The sequence below is a fragment of the Telmatherina bonti genome (assembly GCF_933228915.1).
Source record: "Telmatherina bonti genome assembly, chromosome: 22".
NCBI lineage: Eukaryota > Metazoa > Chordata > Actinopteri > Atheriniformes > Telmatherinidae > Telmatherina > Telmatherina bonti.
Window position 1 is genome coordinate 28,116,263 of NC_136631.1, and position 22,568 is coordinate 28,138,830.

Below are 22,568 nucleotides of genomic sequence, written 5' to 3' on the forward strand. Positions count from 1 at the left end.
CTCCGTCATCACCTGCTTTGCTTCCCCCTCTGAAATGAAGCTGATGAAGCATTCTTCCACATACAAGTTTCATTTTACTGCTTGCACAACCACATCATGAAATCCACGTTGTTGCCTCCGCAGTCGTGAACAGTCATCCAGAAGTCCTGGATTTGTTGTTCAAGTCTCCAACCTGCAACCAACGGAGACGAAGAAGAATCTGCAGGTTTCACCTGATGAAACCCAGCCTGTATGTCAGCATACATGCCACTGGCCTCTGCCTGAATCCGATGAGAACGCCGAGCAGACATCTGGTGAGACGACTTATAACAACGCATCGTTCAGGGACCTTCCTTCATGCGTGTCCGGATCATGGGCACCCCAAGCCCCGAACATTTCTCATCAAGCCTGAATGATTTTTCAGCCCAGAAGAAATAAGCTTACATTAACTGAGCCGCCTCATGACATTATATCAGAAGGTAGTTTTGTAATTTTGTGACTTAAGTGAATGCAACACAGGTACAACGCTGTGTGACCAATCAGAGAAGAATTTCACAGAAGGAGGGACGCCTCTGTGTTTTATTGGCTGACAGCCCGGAGTTTCAGTCCTAACCTGAACTCCGCTGTTATTTTAAATTAGAGACATCATGAGCAGTTAAAATACACATCACAGTTTTTATTTAAAGAGGAGAAGCAACTCTTGTGATGTCTGCCAGTGGACAGCCAGTCTCTGGGCAACACATGACGCAGGTAAACAAGTCGTTTAAACCCTGTTTGTCTTCAGAATGACATGAACATGAAGCAGATCATTCCTGGCAGTACTTCAGACTTCCAAAGTTAAGCTAGTAATGCTAAACCGTTAGCCTGGTATTTTTCTGTTCCACACATTTACATTAAATCCAGTGAAGTGTGTGAGACTGGAAAACGTCCCAGATTTCCCTTAACCACTAAGGAGGAGGTGCTGCTGTGAGTGTGAGTGTGCATGTGCATGTGTGCACGTGCGTGCTTTGTGTTTTAGTCGATGAAAACAGCTTCAACATCAGTGTTGGAAGTTTTGTTTAAATGTAGATATAAAAACAAATAGCTTTATAATAATGTTATTTATTCCTTTGTTTACCAGCAGGTCTCTGGCTGTTCAGTTGTTAAAAGTTCTGTTAAAGATGATTTTACATCTTATGTTGCTTTACAATATATTTGGAATAGAAAACCAGTCTTGTCATGATCTCAGCTTTGTGTGTGTTTATGTATTAATGAAGGTGGTTGTTGCATGAGTGTGTTGCTCCAAGACGGGGATGTTGGAGACTGGGAGAGCGCAAACCAAGCGCCACACTTCTCCCCATATTGTAATTATTTGTTCTCTTCCTATGATGAAAATCCCAAAGGCCCCATACTTTTCATATTCTGGATCATCGTATCTGAAATTCTTCCTTTACCTGGATCAGTTTTCGATATATTTTACAAGCTGTTGGAAGCACGTCCTGTATTTTTTTGCTCCGACCATTTTGTTGGAGTTACGTGCAGAAATGTTGAAAACAGCCATATGTCACAATGTTAGACTCCTTTAAAAAGATCCTGAATACAAACTGTGATCCGGATCACCACCCAAATTAAAACAGTTCTTCCTTTTCACGTTTCCAACAAGTCCCTAAAATGAATTGAAATCTGTCCATAACTTTTTACGTTATCTCGAACACAAACAGACAGATAAAGCTGGAAAACATAACCTCCATGGGGGAGGTACCTGTCCAGGCTGAGGTGGAGGTGAGGACCCAAATGCAGGAAAAGGAGCCAGGAATGAATGAAATGAAATGAAAAATACTTCATTACTGAACTATTACATTCAACTGAACTGAATTGAATTGAATTGAATTGAATTGAATTGAATTGAATTGAATTGAATTGAATTGAATTGAACTGAACTGAACTGAACTGAACTGAACTGAACTGAACTGAAGGGAAGAAAACACAATGAACCAGCAAACAGAACTGAAACCCAGGGCTATGAAAACTGGGGAACAAAACAAGACACAGGTGAAATGGATAAAGTAACGAGACCAGGTGAAAACCATCGACATCCTTTTCACGTGTCCAACAACTCCTGAAAGTTTCAGGAAGATCCGTCCATAACGTTGTGAGTTAGCTTGAACGGCAGTAAAAACGACCTCTTTGTAAATTTGATCTGACTGAGCTGAATTTCATGTTTGCAGATATTCATGTTCATCATTATGAATAACTACTACTGCTGCCATTCAGCTGATTGCTGTCATAATGTGTGTTTTGTTGTGTAGTTTTCTCAGTTCTGGGTTCCTCTTTCACTCTGTAGTTTTTCCTGTTTGGTCTTCTCTCTGTTCATCTGTTTTCCTGGGTTCATTTAGTTCATTTGCATGTTCTGGGTGTTTACACACCTCATGTGGTTTTTCTTTGCGGTTCCGTTGTAAAGAGTTTGTCACTGTGGGAGCTTGAGTTTAGTCTTCTGCCTTCTTGTTGAAATAAACATCTTGATTCTGCAGTCCGGCCTTCTGTCCTGCAGCCCCCCCCCCCCCCCCCCCCCCCCCCCCCCCCCCGATACAAACTGTGTGTTAATGTTGGTCTGTTCTCCCACAGTGCAGGAAACTTCATCATCATTACTTTAATTATGCCGTCCAAACCAGCTGCATTTCTGCACTCGGAGATGGCCCAGACATTCCAGACCAGAAAAAATGTCAACCTTTAACTTTACAGCATGAAACTTTGGGCAGAAAATGTCTCATGTTCTGCATATCAGCCGACCTGTCAGATAATTCCTGCTGGAAGGAGCCAGTTGCCAGAAACCTGAGAGTTGTCATCAGCTGAAGACGTACTGGGATCGTACGGTTCCAGCGTGCTGGTCGATCCAGCACTGGACCCAGTTCAGAGCACAATCTGCTGATCAGCCAGTCATCGTCATGAGCAGGAAATGTTTGTAGCATAAAAAGTCTGACAGGAATGATAAGACATGGGTCGAATGTGGCTTAAATCCATCATCACATCAGCGTTGCCGTAGCGATACACACTTTATTCCATCAAGGTTATTTTTATAAATAACAAACTTTGTGCAGAGACGTTCCTGAAAACTTTCAGGCCTGGTTAGTGCATAAGCAGGTTTTATAAAGGAGCCTTCTGGACCAGAATGATGGAAAGCTAACAACCTTCTCCGGCCCTGTATGAACACGTCTGCGTTGGGGTAGAAATGAGTCTGATGAGTGGTTGTGATGGTTGTTTACTGGTCCATGTGTTTTGTCCAGTTAAGACTTCCTGTATGCGTCCACTACACATCAGCCCAAACACAATCCTTTCTCCTAGAGAAGAAACTTTGTTGCTGAGCTGTGGGGAGTTTTCCAAGCAGGCAGCAGACCCTCCTGATGAGCCTCCCGCTCAGGCTTGTCAGAGTCAAACCAGCGTTAATGCTGTGGCTCAGCCTCCCGTTACACCGCCTGACTTCGGCTGTTTATTCCTGGAGGATTTGGGGTTGATTGTTCTTTGTTGTACATGCTAACTGACTCCATATGTGGGATCACTGAGAAGTTTTACGTCTTTACAGAAATGTCTCTGAATTATTAATGCTGACAGCTGCGAACCAATCCCTCCTGCTCATACATGCAGCCCGTTTCACTGGTTTCTGCTCCACTCCTTGCTTTTATATAATGATGACACTATAATGGTCTCCCTAAAAGCACGTCGAAGAGTTGAACAGCGCTGCTGATGACAAATGTTTCCATTATTTCATTTTGTTTGTCCATAATGGCAAACGTGCAGCTGGATCCCATCCTGCCATGATCCTTCCATCCGTCCTGATGTCGCTCCGCTGCATCACATGGTGTTCACCCTGCTTTTGCATGTTTTGGTCTGGTGCCCATTAGTTGTGGTTTAATGTGTTCTAACACCAGATGGCAATTATCTTGATCTGTTTCACACTGTGGTTCATGTACTTTTGCCATCGGATTGACTGGAACAGATATTGATGACCTCCTTCAGACCTTTGCAAATAGAAGTTCATGTCATTTGATTTTACAGCTCAGCATTGTTCCTCCAGCTTTAGTAAAACATTCAGTTTGTCTGCAACAAGCACGGTTTCAGTGTGGAATTGTTCCTTTTTCCTTTTTTACAGAAGCTCTTGTTCCACTAAAGCATGATGCTCCTCTAATGCTGCCATTTGGGCCAAAATAGCTGCAGAAAAAGTACTTTATCTTGAACCAGTCTCACTTATTTTCACTAGAAATGCTGTCAGTATTTATATTATCATGACAGTTATGATTGTTTTCTCCAGAATCTTCATGGGTTTGATTCTGCATTACTGTTTAACATTTTTAACATCATCACCACTTTAAATTCTGTTTGTTTTTGTGGCAATAAAAACACAATAAAACTCTTAACACAATCAATTTCATCACTGAACTCAGTGAAATTACTCCTAGACGTTTTCACTTCGGAATCATCACACATTTCCATTAAACCTTTTATACCTTCTCTGAAATGAGCAGGTTTATTTAGTTGGACCTTTCTGGTATTTTGCAACCTTTCCAACCTTGCCTCCACTGCTCTGGCAGTAAGTTTCACCTCTCTTTTACCCCCAGCCGGCTGGGGTTCAGACTGACTGGTGCGGGGCCGCAGATGGGATTGTAAATCATTTCCTGAAAACTACAGCTTCTGTACTGAAATACTCCATGAAAACTGTTTCTGGTGCTTTATTGTAATTGAGAAAATGCAAACTAGGCTAATTTTGGATGTTTCTGGCATTTAGACCACATATAAGCAGGTCCTGAACAAGAACTACAAAGCCCAAAGTCCTGCTAGATCGCCTACATCATGGCACTGACAGAGCTCTGGATGCCACTGAAGAAGCATATGAGCGTAAGGAGCTGTGCTACTCCAACCTGGCAGCCGAGGCAGAAGCCAGAGGCTGGAAGATTAGTGTGCGCCTGGTGGAGGTGGGGTGTAGGGGCTTAGGGAGGCTGGAGTCAGGAGACAGGCCATCACAGAGCGGACCAACAAAGGACGAGCCATTGGCTGTGGCTGAAGAGGATTGGCACCACCTGGGCTGCTAAGGCAGTCAACCACAGCACACACACCCAGGGCTGATCAACCTTACAGCAACCATCCATCCAGAACCAAATGGAACGTGCATGTGGGACAGAAACATCTAGTCCTTCAATGAACCAAACTCTCCAAACCTGGACTGAAACATCAGATTCAGTTCATGTTTTGTCAAACTGTTTTCCTTTTTGTGAAAATTGTGGAAATTCAGACAAGTTCAGACTAAAGAATTTTCCATATCAGACACAGATTATGTAAAATATAGTCGTCATGTCTGAACTGGATCATAAGATACGTATGAAGAAAGAAAGAGAGAGAGAAGTATGTGACGTGTGTGAAAACGTATCTAGTTGTGTTTACAGTTTAAACGTGTCCTTCCTCCGTTCCTAGCTGTATTTGCATGATGACTGTTCCTGCCTCACTGTAAGAAAAGAATTATTAATCCAGAAATGTTTTCATGGGATTTTAGAATCATCTCACAAATCGTGTCAAATTTTCTCTGTCCTATCTTTAACCAGCCAAGCTCAGGCCGTCTGGCAGCTTTCTCCTCCAGAGCCTCTAGTGTTCACTGTATCTGACCAGACAGTCCACTTCAGATTCCCATGAAGTTGTTTTTCGTTAGTCGAGGAGATGTTTTTGTCTGAATTTCAGCCTCATCCGCATCTTTGTAGGTTTATTTCTGTCATCTGATTAAGACACTGCTCAAAAAAAAAAAACAGGAAACACTTAAACAACACGATGTAACTCCAAGTAAACCAGACTTCTGTGAAATGGAACTGTCCACTTAGGAAGCAACACTGATTGATAATCAGTTCCACATGCTGTTGTGCAAATGGAATAGACAACAGGTGGAAATTATAGGCAGTTGGGAAGACACACCCAATAAAGGAGTGGTTCTGCAGGTGGTGACCACAGACCACTTCTCAGTTCCGATGCTTTCTGGCTGATGTTTTGGTCTGAATGCTGGCGGTGCTTTCACTCTAGTGGTAGCATGAGACGGAGTCTACAACCCACACAAGTGGCTCAGGTAGTGCAGCTCATCCAGGATGACACATCAATGCCGGCTGTGGCAAGAAGGTTTGCTGTGTCTGTCAGCGTAGTGTCCAGAGCATGGAGGCGCTACCAGGAGACATACAGTACATCAGGAGACGTGGAGGAGGCCGTGGGAGGACAACAACCCAGCAGCAGGACCGCTACCTCCTTCTTTGTGCAAGGAGGAACAGGAGGAGCTCTGCCAGAGCCCTGCAGAATGAGCTCCAGCAGGCCACAAATGTGCATGTGTCTGCTCCAACACAAACAGACTCCATGAGGGTGGTATGAGGGCCCGACATCCACAGGTGGGGGTTGTGCTTCCAGCCCAACACCCTGCAGGACGTTTGGCATTTGCCAGAAAACACCAAGATTGGCAAATTCTCCACTGGCGCCCTGTGCTCTTCACAGATGGAAGCAGGTTCACACTGAGCACATGTGACAGATGTGACAGAGTCTGGAGACGCCGTGGAGAACGTTCTGCTGCCTGCAACATCCTCCAGCAGGACCGGTTTGGCAGTGGGTCAGTAATGGTGTGGTGGGGCATTTCTTTGGAGGGCCACACAGCCCTCCATGTGCTTGCCAGAGGTAGCCTGACTGCCATTAGGTACCGAGATGAGATCCTCAGACCCCTTGTGGGACCATATGCTGGTGCGGTTGGCCCTGGGTTCCTCCTAATGCAAGACAATGCTAGACCTCATGTGGCTGGAGTGTGTCAGCAGTTCCTGCAACACAAAGGCATTGATGTTATGGACTGGCCCACCCGTTCCCCAGACCTGAATCCAGCTGAGCACATCTGGGACATCATGTCTCGCTCCATCCACCAACACCAAGTTGCACCACAGACTGTCCAGGAGTTGGCGGATGCTTTAGTCCAGGTCTGGGAGTGTCAGGATTTGGGTTTCTCCCTTTGCTTTGTTTTCAGGGTTCCTGTTTTATTTTGTAGTTTCCTGTTTAGTTCCCTCGGTTCTCGTTTAGCTTCATTGATTTACTGTTATTGAATTCACCTGGTTTCATTTTGTTAATTACTTCACCTGTCATTGTGTTCTGTGTATTTATACCCCTCACTTCTTGTCTTGTGTTGCTGGTTCATTCGTTGGTTTTTGGCCATCTCCTTGTCTTGGATTAAAAGGATATCTGATTTCTGCATACTGGCTTCCCGACTCCTGCATTTGGGTCCACCTCCCTCCCTCCAGCCACCGTGACATAATGAACCAGCCACCCAGGACCCAGCAGGAGAGGAGAAAAGGACACTCCAGGCGCCATAAGCAGAGACCACCAGAGACCATGACGAACTGGTGGGTATTTTGCTTGGGCTTGGACCAGCTCCTGAGCTGGTGGAGAGGGAGGTCCGGTCGCGGTTCTGGGGAACCAGACTGGCTATCAAGCCACCAGCTCTACGGTCCACGTCTCCGGCGCTGCAGGCTCCCACGCCAGCGCCCAGAACCCGTCCGGCGCTGCAGGCTCCCACGCCAGCGCCCAGAACCCGTCCGGCGCTGCAGGCTCCCACGCCAGCGTCCGGGTCCACGTCTCCAGCGCTGCAGGCTCCCACGCCAGCGCCCAGGTCCACGTCTCCGGCGCTGCAGGCTCCCACGCCAGCGCCCAGGTCCACGTCTCCGGCGCTGCAGGCTCCCACGCCAGCGCCCAGGTCCACGTCTCCGGCGCTGCAGGCTCCCACGCCAGCGCCCAGGTCCACGTCTCCGGCGCTGCAGGCTCCCACGCCAGCGCCCAGGTCCACGTCTCCGGCGCTGCAGGCTCCCACGCCAGCGCCCAGGTCCACGTCTCCGGCGCTGCAGGCTCCCACGCCAGCGCCCAGGTCCACGTCTCCGGCGCTGCAGGCTCCCACGCCAGCGCCCAGGTCCACGTCTCCGGCGCTGCAGGCTCCCACGCCAGCGCCCAGGTCCACGTCTCCGGCGCTGCAGGCTCCCACGCCAGCGCCCAGGTCCACGTCTCCGGCGCTGCAGGCTCCCACGCCAGCGCCCAGGTCCACGTCTCCGGCGCTGCAGGCTCCCACGCCAGCGCCCAGAACCCGTCCGGCGCTGCAGGCTCCCACGCCAGCGCCCAGGTCCACGTCTCCGGCGCTGCAGGCTCCCACGCCAGCGTCCGGGTCCACGTCTCCGGCGCTGCAGGCTCCCACGCCAGCGCCCGGGTCCACGTCTCCGGCGCTGCAGGCTCCCACGCCAGCGCCCGGGTCCACGTCTCCGGCGCTGCAGGCTCCCACGCCAGCGCCCGGGTCCACGTCTCCGGCGCTGCAGGCTCCCACGCCAGCGCCCGGGTCCACGTCTCCGGCGCTGCAGGCTCCCACGCCAGCGCCCAGGTCCACGTCTCCGGCGCTGCAGGCTCCCACGCCAGCGCCCAGAGCTCGTCCACCTCCCTTGCTCCATGTTCCCGAGGGGGTCCCAGGACGGGACACTCCCCCCTTGCTCCATGTTCCCGAGGGGGTCCCAGGACGGGACGCTCCCCCCTTGCTCCATGTTCCCGAGGGGGTCCCAGGACGGGACGCTCCCCCCTTGCTCCATGTTCCCGAGGGGGTCCCAGGACGGGACGCTCCCCCCTTGCTCCATGTTCCCGAGGGGGTCCCAGGACGGGACGCTCCCCCCTTGCTCCATGTTCCCGAGGGGGTCCCAGGACGGGACGCTCCCCCCTTGCTCCATGTTCCCGAGGGGGTCCCAGGACGGTACGCGCCTTCCTTGCTCCATGTTCCCGAGGGGGTCCCAGGACGGGACGCTCCCCCCTTGCTCCATGTTCCCGAGGGGGTCCCAGGACGGGACGCTCCCCCCTTGCTCCATGTTCCCGAGGGGATCCCAGGTTGGGACGCTCCTCTTTTGTCCCGAGGGGGTCCCAGGTTGGGACGCTCCTCTTTTGTCCCGAGGGGGTCCCAGGTTGGGACGCTCCTCTTTTGTCCCGAGGGGGTCCCAGGTTGGGACGCTCCTCTTTTGTCCCGAGGGGGTCCCAGGTTGGGACGCTCCTCTTTTGTCCCGAGGGGGTCCCAGGTTGGGATTCTCCTCCACCGGCCCCAGCGCCAGCCCCGGTGTCCGAGGAGGAGGTCGCTCCTTCTCCCCCGTCTCCAGTGTCCGGCGAGGAGGTCGCTCCTTCTCCCCCGTCTCCAGTGTCCGGCGAGGAGGTCGCTCCTTCTCCTCCGCCTCCGGTGTCCAACGTGAGGGATTCAGAGCCGAGGCTGCCCCCGTCGTCTGGGCCTCCCGGCCGTCCTCCAGCGCCGAGGCTGCCCCCGTCGTCTGGGCCTCCCGGCCGTCCTCCAGAGCCGAGGCTGCCCCAGACTGTTTCCTGAGCGGGGCCGTTTGGACTCTTCCCCTGGACTTGTGCCCCTGGACTTTGTTTTTTCCCTTGGTCCCTCCTCCGGGCCCCCTCCTCCCGCCCGTCTCTAGACTCTGGACTTTTTGGGCCGTCCGGTGGCCGGCCCTTGTGGGGAGGGTACTGTCAGGATTTGGGTTTCTCCCTTTGCTTTGTTTTCAGGGTTCCTGTTTTATTTTGTAGTTTCCTGTTTAGTTCCCTCGGTTCTCGTTTAGCTTCATTGATTTACTGTTATTGAATTCACCTGGTTTCATTTTGTTAATTACTTCACCTGTCATTGTGTTCTGTGTATTTATACCCCTCACTTCTTGTCTTGTGTTGCTGGTTCATTCGTTGGTTTTTGGCCATCTCCTTGTCTTGGATTAAAAGGATATCTGATTTCTGCATACTGGCTTCCCGACTCCTGCATTTGGGTCCACCTCCCTCCAGCCACCGTGACAGGGAGGAGATCCCTCAGGAGAACATCCACCGCCTCATCAGGAGCATGCCCAGGCGTTGTAGGGAGGTCATACAGGCACGCGGAGGCCACACACACTACTGAGCCTCATTCTGACTTGTTTAAAGGACATTACATCAAAGTTGAATCAGCCTGTAGTGTGTTTTTCCACTTTCATTTGGAGTAGAACTCCAAATCCAGACCTCCATGGGTCGATACGATTTTCATTGATCATTTTTGTGATTTTGTTGTCAGCACATTCAACTATGGAAAGAACAAAGTATTTAATAAAAATATTTAATTCATTCAGATCTACAACGTGTTACTTTAGTGTTCCCTTTAGTTTTTTGAGCAGTGTATTTCCATTAATGTGTTCCATTATTTCAGACCTTGCTCTTTCCGTCCAGCTCATTTCTGACCCCCAACAGAGCCTCTTTGTTACATCTCAATAACAGCTTCTTTTCTTACATGCACATCTATGACTGGACGCTCTGCAGTTATTTTGCCTGTTATAAATGTTCTAATCTTTTCATTTTCATTCAATAAAAATATCCTGTTTTATCCAAGTTTGTTCCTGGGAGCTTCTTAATGCCTTCTGGATAACTTTGTAGTCTGAAGGCAGCTACAGGTAATTCCTCACAAACTTCACTTCTGTTGTAGCTTGATTTAGCAGCTGGTACACTGGAATTACACATCATTTATGGCCATTTTGAGCGCGCTGGTACACATACCTCAGAAAGAAATTAACCATTTTCATTTAACCAAGCCGCTAAAGCTCCCGGTCATTTACCAACCCAGCGTTCCACCAGTAATTGCTTTACTGGTGGAACCGGTTTGGCTGGCGTCACTCCTGCTAGTCCTGACATGGCAAAGAGCACTGCAGGCCACGCTCCTCACCCCCTACTATCTGTTGCAATAACTCAGACGAAGCCACTCCCTAACCAATGTTCCCGTTTCCCTCCCAGTGCGCGTCGGCTCCAGGTATGTTGTTGACAGGTGAAAGCTAGCAACACAGGGGATTGCCTCCATACCTCCTAAGTACAAACACTGATAACGTCTAAATACCAATTTACTATCTCAGCTATTTGAATTGTACTTTGTTGGTTTCTACTTTAACTGAAGGGGCCAAGCCGCTATTTAAAGCCACTGGAATGTCTAGATCCGTAATTTTGATGACTCGCCTTTACCTGGTGTAGATGGTGTGAATTAAAATGGTGCCAGTAGCAGTGAAAAGATTATTTATTTTTCAATCGTTCCTTCTCCAATATGCGCATAAAACAAATGGCATGCTGTGTATTACAAGTGTGTTGCTGGCAAAACAGTTAAAATTGAGTTGCCTTTCCTGACAGACACACACCATTTCCTCTCTCATATAGATTTGCATCAACGGCTGTAGATGGATTTCTAAGCTAAGCTAACAACTGCTATCTTTGTAGCAAGATTAAATGCTGATAAAAATGAGTTTGTTACACAAGGTGATTAATTAGATTCACTCGGATCACTTCATTTTCTGAAATATTTGTACAACACATTAAACGCAGTTAGCCCCAGCTAAAGCAATCTCTGCTAGCTTGCTTTGTAACTCACCTGATGTGAAAAGTACACTGAACAGACAGCTACTTGCAGTCACCGTCCAATTAGCCTCCTGATGGCTGAAATTCATCTGACCATGTTGCACTCTTAAAGTAGACAGGACTCTGCCTCCATTTTGCCAACTTTATCGACCCCGTGCTGAATCAGTCATGTATCTCGCACACACACAGCACGCAGGCTGTTGACGTGTTTTTGTCTACAACTCCAACCTGTTCCTGTGACAATACACAATAACAAATACAAACAAAACAACAAATCCCCACTCTACACCTTGAAGAAAAATCAAAATGTCCGAGTATTCCCAGTCTGCAACAACAACGTCAGCAACTAGTCTCATACAAACATCAAACAACGTTTAATCTCTAAGTTGCTCATTTATATCTTGACCATCCACACTGATGCTGGAAAATGGCTTCTAAAAAGCCTGTGTGAATCAAAGGGTTAACTTCACTGTGGGAGAAAACTATGAGAGAACATTCAAACTCCACCAAGAAAGCCTGGTTCCAACTCTTTTACCAGGAACCTTCCTGCTAACTGCCACACCAGCAGGCAGCCATGATCACGTTGTTGCATACAAGAGTGAATGAAGATTCTGAAATAAAGGTCCTGTGGGCAAGAATTCATGACATGTTGGGATCAGTGAAATTACTTCAAATACCAAGTGCTGTTATGAATGTTGATGTCATCAGTGGTTAATTACCCAAAATATGAGCGTTGAAAGTTGGAACAACATCTTCATAGCAGCTAACTAAAATGACTACAAGAACAAGCAGACATGGTCCGAGGAGGAGACTCGGTGTTTCCTGGCTCTTTGGTCTGCAGAGATGTGTGTTATGTTGGAGCAGTTACAATAGGAGCTGGGACACAGCAGCAACAAACGACTCAAAAGAAGCATTTCCAGATCCTGAGTTCTGTTCTTGGAGACCGGCCGGCGATGATGCAGCACTGACCAGACTCTTTCGGTTGAAACCAAAACCGGTTCTTTGCTAGCACTGGAGCTGAACCACCTAACCACTGGCTCTAACACCAGCACCTTTTTGGTTTCCTACTGGAGGATCTGTTTTAGCAGCTCGCTGATTTAAGAGGCAGAGAAGAAATGATAAAAACGCTCGGTCATGATGAACAAAGTCTGAATGAAACAGTAGCGAAAGTGACACCTGCATAGCTGCAACTGCTGATCTATCAGTCAACACGCCTTCTATGATTGGTTGATTTTATATCTGTAAGATGTGAGTATTAAAAAAATTAACCTCATTTGTGTGACAAAGTGGGTAGATGCCACCATTTGTCACTGCCACATTTCCCGGATGTATGGTAGGCACCGGTATTTTGTCTGTTTGAGAGACAGAGAATGATGTGGCAGGGGTTGTGTTAGACTACTTTTGGTAGATTTTGATTTCAGTTATGTTTGGTTGGTAAAGGTAATTATTGAGTTATATTATTCTTCCTTTGTGGTGTTGCAGTTGTTTTGGTTACAACATGCACCGTTGTTTAATAAGTGTTAATCTTGTTGGAGGACCTCTGCCTACTGCCATCTGGTAACAAGTCTGGCCACACAACCTACAACAGTTTGAAAAAATAAAACTCATAAAATTGCTAGACTGAATTTTATCTCTGATATGAAAGTTCTTATTGATTTGACACTGATTCTCAATGTCAACTTTATTTATATATATATTGCACATTTTAAAAGCCATTGGCCATCCAAAGTGCTGCAAGATAGAACTATACATAAAATAAAGCACATTTGCCAACTCTGCGGGAGGGATCCCGAGGCGTTCCCAGGCCAGCCGAGAGATATAATCCTTCCAGCGTGGGTCCTCCTCCCGGATGACCGAGCTCCTCACCCTATCTCTAAGGGAGAGCGCGGCCACTTTGCGGAGGAAACTCATTTCAGCCGCCTGTATACGAGATCTCCTTCTTTCGGTCACGACCCATAGCTCATGACCATAGGTGAGGGTAGGAACGTAGATCGACTGGTAAATCGAGAGCTTCGCCTTCTGGCTCAGCTCCCTCACCACAACAGACCGGCATTACTGCAGACGCCGCACCGATCCGTCTGTCGATCTCACGCTCCATCTTTACCTCACTCGTGAACAAGACCCCGAGATATTTATACTCCTCCACTTGAGGCAGGACCTGACTCCCGACCCGGAGAGGGCAATCCACCCTATTCCGGCAGAGGACCATGGTTTCAGATTTTGAGGTGCTGATTCTCATCCCAGCCGCTTCACACTCGGTCGCAAATCGCTCAAGCGAGAGCTGGAGATCACGACTAGATGAAGCCAACAGGACCACGTCATCTGCAAAAAGCAGGGACCCAATACTGAGGCCACCAACCCGGATCCCTTCAACACCTCGGCTGCGCCTAGAAATTCTGTCCATATAAGTTATGAACAGAATCAGTGATGAAGGGCAAACTCCCATGCCCCCTCCAGGACCCCAAAGAAGGTATAGAGCTGGTCCACTGTTCCGCGACCAGGACGAAAACCACACTGCTCCTCCTCAATCCGAGATTCAACTATCTGGCGGACCCTCCTCTCCAGGACCCCTGAATAGACCTTACCAGAAAGGCTGAGGAGTGTGATTCCCCTGAAATTGGAACACACCCTCCGGTCCCCCTTCATTTAAAGGGGGACCACCACCCCAGTCTGCCAGTCTAGAGGCACTGTCCCCGATGTCCATGCACTGCTGCAGAGGCGTGTCAGCCAGGACAACCCCACAGCATCCAGAGCCTTAAGGAACTCCGGGCGGATCTCATCCACCCCCGGGGCTTTGCCACCAAGGAGCTTTTTAACCACCTCAGCGACTTCAGCCCCAGAGATAGGAGAGTCCACTCCTGAGTCCCCCAGCTCTGCTTCCTCATCAGAAGACGTGTTGGTAGGATTGAGGAGGTCTTCGAAGTATTCCCTCCACCGACCCACAACGTCCAGAGTTGAGGTCAGCAGCTCCCCATCTCCACTGTACACAGTGTCGATGGAGCACTGCTTCCCCCTCCTGAGCCGCTGGATGGTGGACCAGAATCACCTCGAAACCATCTGGAAGTCTTTCTCCAAAGTTTTTGCCTTGGCAACAGCCGTTGCCGCATACCACTTAGCCTGTCGGTACCCATCAGCTGCCTCCAGAGTCCCACAGGCCAAGAAGGCCCAATAGGACTCCTTCTTCAGCTTGACGGCATCGCTCACTGCTGGTGTCCACCAACGAAACCTGGGATTACCGCCATGACAGGCACCAACGACCTTACAGCCACAGCTCCAGCTGGCCGCCTCAACAATAGAGGCACGGAACACAGCCCATTCGGACTCAATGTCCCCCGCCTCACTCGGGACATGGTTGAAGCTCTGCTGAAGGTGGGAGTTGAAGCTCGCTCTGACGGGGGACTCAGCCAGACATTCCCAGCAGACCCTCACAACACGTTTGGGCCTGCGAGATCTGACTGGCTTCCTCCCCCACCATCTGAGCCAACTCACCACTAGGTGGTGATCAGTTGACAGCTCCGCCCCCCTCTTCACCCGAGTGTCCAAGGCATGTGGCCGCAGGTCCGACGATACGACTACAAAATCTATCATCGAAATGCGGCCTAGGGAATCCTGATGCCAGGTGTACATATGGACACCCTTATGTTGGAACATGGTGTTCGTTATGGACAATCCATGACGAGCACAGAGGTCCAATAACAAAACACCATTTGGGTTCAGAGGGGGGGACCATGACTCCCAATCACTCCCCTCCACGTCTTACTGTCATTGCCCACGTGAGCATTGAAGTCCCCCAGCAGAACAATGGAGTCCCCAGAAGAGGCACCCTCCAGCACTCCCTCCAAGGACTCCAGAAAGGGTGGGTACTCTGAACTGCTGTTCGGTGCATAAGCACAGACAACAGTCAGGACCCGTCCCCCCACCCGGAGGCGGAGGGAAACTACCCTTTCATCCACCGGGGTAAACCGCAACGTGCAGGCACCAAGCTGGGGGCTGATGAGAATGCCCACACCTGCTCGGCGCCTCTCACCATGAGCAATTCCAGAGTGGAAGAAGGTCTAGCCCCTCTCGAGGGTACTGGTTCCAGAGCCCAAGCCATGTGTCGAGGTGAGTCCAACTATATCTAGTCGGAACCGCTCAATCTCGTGCACAAGCTCAGGCTCCTTCCCCACCAGAGAGTTGACATTCCATGTCCCTAGAGCCAGTTTCTGCAGCCGGGGATCGGACCGCCAGGGTCCCTGCCCCTTGCTGCCTCCCAGCTCACACTGCACCCGACCCCTATGGCTCCTCCCGCAGATGGTGAGCCCACGGGAGGTGGCCCCAAAGGCTCGGCCACCAGACGCTCGCTCTCGTACCCCACCTCCAGGCCTGGATCCAGAGGGGGGCCCCGGTAACCCGCGTCTGGGCAAGGGAACATTTCTGCCCAGGTTTGTGCAAACCAGTGCCTTTAATACCTGCACAGTGCTCAAAACGTGGCAGAAGAATAGAGCGATCTACAGGATCAAACGCTGCTGTTAGGTCTAAAAGGGTTAAAAAGGCCCAGTTACCGGAGTCCAGGTCTAAAAGAAAGCCATTAAAAACTTTTCAGTGCTGTGAAAAGGCTTAAAACCAGACGGAACCAGTTCACCAGTGTTGGCCTGTTTCAAACATTCATGGAGTTGGTTAAAGTGTCTCTATGATGCACATTTCAGTCTAATTCAATTTAATATGCAAGTCCAGAGGGGCAAGAAATAATCAATCATTTTTCACAAACCCCTTCATTCATGTTGTATTGATCCTCTCAGATCAACCTCAGCCAGAAGCAAGCCAACAGAGAAAGCTCCGCCCCATGTCCTGCGAGCTGCGTGTGATTGGTCAACTAGTAGGAGTAGTTATACGGAGCGGTGAAGATGGCCGTGGCTTTTTTCTTGTGAAAGTGCACAACCTGGAGAAGATGACCAATCACTGAGACCCTTCCCGGTATGTCACTAGAATGTCGAAGTAGAAAAACCTGTAATTGTTCTAATTGTTTCCGTTGCCGTGGAAACCGAACGTAGAGAGTGCTGGAAAGCTCGAACATGCGTTTAGGTGATTAAAACCAATGGCACCGCTCATATGTCTGATGAGTATTCAACACTATAGCACTGTAGAAAGCTCAGAAAAGTAGACATAGCATCATCGAGCACCTTTAAAGATGACTTTCTCTAAAACCTTGGAAATAAAAGGGAGAATAGAAATTGGCCTAAAATTAGACAAACCAGTGGATCCAAACTTTTTTAAAAAGAGGCTGTACAGTGGCTTAAAAGAGGACGACACGCATCCAGAACTGAGACACGAGTTTAAATGAAACAAAATAAAAGACCCAACTGAGCATTTTACACAGGCGAGATGTGATGCAGTCAGATGGACAGATGATTCCATGTATTGCCATGCCAATTATTCACATGAAATATCCCCAGGTAGAGGTGTAAAGGCCTTTATGCACGACACTAGTTCCCCTCCAGGATGTGTCCTGAGCTCCCTACTGCACACCCAACATTGAGGCAGCCATGTTGTGGAATCCGCACAGCAGCCGTGGGAATGATGGACTACAGCTGGTTTAATCACATTTTAAATCCGAATTGATTAATTCTTCTGGCATATAAATGTTCATTTCGGTCTAAGTTAATTCTGCACATGCCTTGTCTCGTCACAATGTGCAGTCTTCCTCCTGTATCCGATACTTTCTCTTCCTCCTGTATCCAATACTTTCTCTTCATCCTGCATCCGATACTTTCTCTTCCTCCTGCATCCGATACTTTCTCTTCCTCCTGTATCCGATACTTTCTCTTCCTCCTGTATCCGATACTTTCTCTTCCTCCTGCATCCGATACTTTCTCTTCCTCCTGCATCCGATACTTTCTCTTCCTCCTGTATCCGATACTTTCTCTTCCTCCTGTATCCGATACTTTCTCTTCCTCCTGTATCCGATACTTTCTCTTCCTCCTGCATCCGATACTTTCTCTTCCTCCTGCATCCGATACTTTCTCTTCCTCCTGTATCCGATACTTTCTCTTCCTTCTTATCAGATACTTTCTCTTCTTCCTGTATCCGATACTTTCTCTTCCTCCTGTATCCGATACTTTCTCTTCCTTCTGTATCAGATACTTTCTCTTCCTCCTGTATCAGATACTTTCTCTTCTTCCTGTATCCGATACTTTCTCTTCCTCCTGCATCCAATACTTTCTCTTCCTCCTGTATCAGATACTTTCTCTTCCTTCTGTATCAGATACTTTCTCTTCCTCCTGCATCCGATACTTTCTCTTCATCTTGCATCCGATACTTTCTCTTCCTCCTGTACTCTTGATCCTGCATCTGATACTTTCTCTTCCTCCTGTACTCTTGATCCTGCATCTGATACTTTCTCTTCCTTCTGTATCCAGTACTTTCTCTTCCTCCTGTATCCAGTACTTTCTCTTCCTCCTCAGCTGCTGACAGAAGTGAAGTAGTACGGTCTGTCGAGCTGCTGCTTCAAAACTATAATAAAGAGTAAAGTGAAAACGGTTCTTGTTATGTGGTTTCCCATAGTGTGACCAAAAAGAAAAGAACCACAAAGTGCAGTTTGTTTATTGACGTGTACGTAAGCACATTACGTCCATCCTCAGTCCAACCTTTCCTCACCCAGACCTCACACAGATTTATGTGAAGGTAAAAAAATGTGTTCCCATATAAACTTCAATTCGGAATTACTGTTTTGATTTAAACTCTACAGAAAATACTTTAATTCGGCATTATTTAATGTGCAATAGTTATTTCCAAATTAAAAATCATCATGTAACCACACTGATTGTACAGAGATTTGGTAGCTGTTGGATCCATTTAATAAAACAAACAAACAACGATGTTCAGCACCATGGATTGGGTTGTACTGGAAATTTCATTGTGCTGGGATGCTGACAATAAAATTCTATTCTATTCTATTCTATTCTGTTCTAGAGGAGTTTTAATGGCTAACGGTTGTCTTCCTGAGTAATTCAGTTTTATTAACTGCTTGGTACAAACATAAATTGGACTCTTTGGAATCAGTTTGACTTGGATGACTATGAATTGGCTTGTATTGATCTGTCCCGACATGACTTTCTTGTGAATTGGTGTTACACTAATAAAGCTGAACTGAACTGAATTGGTGGGGGGCCCGAGCCCCCACACAGCTTTGTGTAGTACCGCCCCTGGACGGAGAGTTCAGAGGGCTACAAGTGCAAACGGATCTTAAAGCCACCGTGTTTCCAGCTCTGTGAAGCAGCAGCCGGTCAGGGAACTGCTCTGACTGGTCCCTTACCTTCTGGTCCACGATGGAGCACGCCACCTCCCGGACCTGGCTCAGGTTCAGCTCTACAGCATCCAGCAGCACCGGCTCCCGGCTCATTCCGATCTGGATGTGGAAGGAGATCACACCTGCTCCTCCTCCTCCTCCTCCAGAGTTGATGTTTGGAGCCGCTGAGAAGGGTAGCGGGCTGGGAGCCCGGATCAGCGGAGGAGCGCTCATGGAAGCTGTTTCCAACTTTCCCCAGAAACAAGCAGGGTCAGCACGGAGACGGGGAGGGGGTCCTGATGGAGCTGCAGGGTCGCACCGCGGTGAGCAGCTCAGACCGACAAGCCCGACAAGGAGTTGATGCTCGATGAAGACAGAGAAAAGCTGAGGATGAGGAGGATGAGGAGCACGCGAGCGCAGAAGCAGCTACAGGAGCCTCTCTGACCACATGAAAGGAGCAGAAAACAGCGCTGATGGCAGTGACAGAGTCATGGACGTCAACAGAGGATGGAGAGGAAGAGGAGGAGGGGGAGAGGAGAACTTACATCTGCTCTGATGCTGGAGGATAGATGGGACATAAAAGCTGACATTTAGGCTCCAACACTTCTTACAAAGTTCATCTTCCGAAGCGGACAAACGGAGTTTAAAGCTGCCAGACAGAACTCTGCACTCAGGAGAGGAAAAGCCACATTTCTCTTCATGGTTTTAACCTAGGGACAGCTGAACATGTACAAATAAAAACAGAAATGTACCCCCACCCCAGCAAACCAACCCCCCCTTCTACACTTGCTGTTTTTCAGAGTTTAATGTAATTTTTAAATGATATATTTAAGCAGATATTTTTAAATACTGCATCAAAAATTACAAGTTTCACTGAATGTTTTTAACCATTTCATGCATAGTGTCCTCTGCTGGACGCCTGCTGGACAGCAGTTACTGGTTAATCATGGCTGAGCGTGGTGTGTTTGCAATTATCCACTTCAATGACTCATCCACACGGATAGATAGATAGATAGATAGATAGATAGATAGATAGATAGATAGATAGATAGATAGATAGATAGATAGATAGATAGATAGATAGATAGATAGATCAATCCTCCATCCTGAGCTGCACGAGGCGACAGTGGGAAGGAAAAAACTCCCCTTTAACAGGAAGAACAGAACCCGGCTCAGGGAGGGCAGCCATCTGCCTCGACCGGTTGGGGTGGAGAGGACAGGAAAGACGGAACAACATGTACAACTGCACTTATTCAGGAAGACATGCGGAAAAAAGGAGAAATAAGTTAGATTCGGCAATATTGGCATATATTTATACATTAATATATTAGAGAAATAGAGCGAGGTACTTCTCAGAGCATCAGGTAACATTCCCATTGCTACATAAGTAATGGATGGCTAGACTACCCATAACTATAAGAGCAATGAGCATAATCTGGACAGTTGTGTCCCGAACATGCAGACTCCAACTCAGGAGATGCTCATATCCTAACTATAAGAATCATGGAAAAGGAAGGTTTTCAGCTTGATTACTCAGTAAAGATGAGTTGGACTGAATTTAATGTGGCTGCAGATGATGATGAATGAGGATGAGGAGGTTACATGGACCTGAGGTTGCTGCACCGGTTTCTGTCCGCCAAGCTTTGGTCTGATTGCTGGAACCATCCAAACTGCAGCGTGACACCTGACACATGTTCCTGTGGTCATGCTGGTGCTGAACCGGTCTGCACGCCAAATAACACGATAACTGAAAGGAAAAGTTCTTAAAGTTGTTGGGATGTTTATTTAATATATCCACACAATCTGGAAATATTAAATGAGAAAAGTCCAAAAAATGAGGCCAGACAGAAATAAATACCAAAAAAGCTTTTCGACAGACAACATTTCATCTGCAAAAGAAACAGATTTAGACTCTTCACAGTTCTTCTCATTTATAGTCAGATGGCTTGCAGAAAGAAATGGATTGCTTCACACACAATGGACCTTTCCACTGTGTCCTGGTCTATCTCAGCTACCCCAGCTCTGCACAGGGTTAATGCTGCTACATTCACACTCCTTTGCCTTGTAAAGACGGCAGCACTGCCATGCACATGCGGTCCATGCTGCAACTGGAAGAACATCTGTGTAGAGAGGAGATGAAGGGAAACACACATCTGTTCATGTTGCTGGAAGCATTGTGGTCACTCTGCATTCCTCTCATGTACAAATGCCAGGGTGACGCTCCAGTTAAAAAATCCATCAAATTAATTACAGGCTTCATGATTAATTCATCTCGATTTTTTGCATTTTAATCACAGAACAATATTTGCTCCAAAAAGCAACATTTTTTATTTCAAGTGGATTTTAGTGGATGGCTGAAATATTTGACACAGATATTAATATTGTAAACTCAGGATCTATTTATGTCAGGAAAATGCATTTAATTATACTCCCATTCAAAACAGTGGAAAAAGACAGAAATTATCCCTGAGCACACCTGAAAGTACTTTAACCAGCAGCTCCAGTCTCCATCATGTACTCCGTGTTCCTCTCCACACGCTTCATCACCAGACATGAACATGTGACAGTAAAAAGACTGTTGTGGCTTCAGTCTGGTCCTGCAGCAGAGCTGATCACTTCCTGCTCTGCCTGCAGCTGGAAGCTGGAAGCTGGATGATGTAACTGGAAGCTGGAAGCTGGATGATGCAGCTGGAAGCTGGAAGCTGGATGATGCAGCTGGAAGCTGGAAGCTGGATGATGCAGCTGGATGATGCAGCTGGAAGCTGGAAGCTGGATGATGTAACTGGAAGCTGGAAGCTGGATGATGCAGCTGGGAGCTGGAAGCTGGAAGCTGGATGATGCAGCTGGGAGCTGGAAGCTGGATGATGCAGCTGGATGATGCAGCTGGAAGCTGGAGGATGCAGCTGGATGATGCAGCTGGAAGCTGGAAGCCGGATGATGTAACTGGAAGCTGGAAGCTGGAAGCTGGATGATGCAGCTGGATGATGCAGCTGGAAGCTGGATGATGCAGCTGGGAGCTGGAAGCTGGATGATGTAACTGGAAGCTGGAAGCTGGAAGCTGGATGATGCAGCTGGGAGCTGGAAGCTGGAAGCTGGATGATGCAGCTGGATGATGCAGCTGGAAGCTGGATGATGCAGCTGGAAGCTGGAAGCTGGATGATGTAACTGGAAGCTGGAAGCTGGATGATGCAGCTGGAAGCTGGAAGCTGGATGATGCAGCTGGAAGCTGGAAGCTGGATGATGTAACTGGAAGCTGGAAGCTGGATGATGCAGCTGGAAGCTGGAAGCTGGGAGCTGGATGATGTAACTGGAAGCTGGAAGCTGTATGATGCAGCTGGAAGCTGGAAGCTGGATGATGAAGCTGGAAGCTGGAAGCTGGAAGCTGGATGATGCAGCTGGAAGCTGGAAGCTGGGAGCTGGATGATGTAACTGGAAGCTGGAAGCTGTATGATGCAGCTGGAAGCTGGAAGCTGGATGATGAAGCTGGAAGCTGGATGATGCAGCTGGGAGCTGGATGATGCAGCTGGGAGCTGGATGATGCAGCTGGAAGCTGGAAGCTGGATGATGCAGCTGGAAGCTGGAAGCTGGATGATGTTACTGGAAGCTGGAAGCTGGATGATGCAGCTGGAAGCTGGAAGCTGGATGATGTAACTGGAAGCTGGAAGCTGGATGATGTAACTGGAAGCTGGAAGCTGGATGATGCAGCTGGAAGCTGGAGGATGCAGCTGGATGATGCAGCTGGAAGCTGGAAGCCGGATGATGCAGCTGGGAGCTGGAAGCTGGAAGCTGGATGATGCAGCTGGGAGCTGGATGATGCAGCTGGAAGCTGGAAGCTGGATGATGTAACTGGAAGCTGGAAGCTGGATGATGCAGCTGGAAGCTGGATGATGCAGCTGGAAGCTGGAAGCTGGATGATGCA

The 22,568-nt window shown here is 48.4% G+C and overlaps 1 protein-coding gene across 1 annotated transcript in view; it reads right to left on the bottom strand.

Annotated features, from left to right (window-relative positions):
• Positions 1–18,883, bottom strand: part of prkd1 (protein kinase D1) — a gene marked incomplete at both ends in the record, with an annotated part of 104,393 nt that extends 85,510 nt beyond the window's left edge. Inside the window, one exon of the mRNA XM_079262707.1 lies at positions 18,677–18,883. Within this exon, the coding sequence (XP_079118833.1) occupies positions 18,677–18,883 (207 nt within the window). The remainder of the gene's footprint in view (positions 1–18,676) is intronic.
• Positions 18,884–22,568: the final 3,685 nt, after the last annotated feature.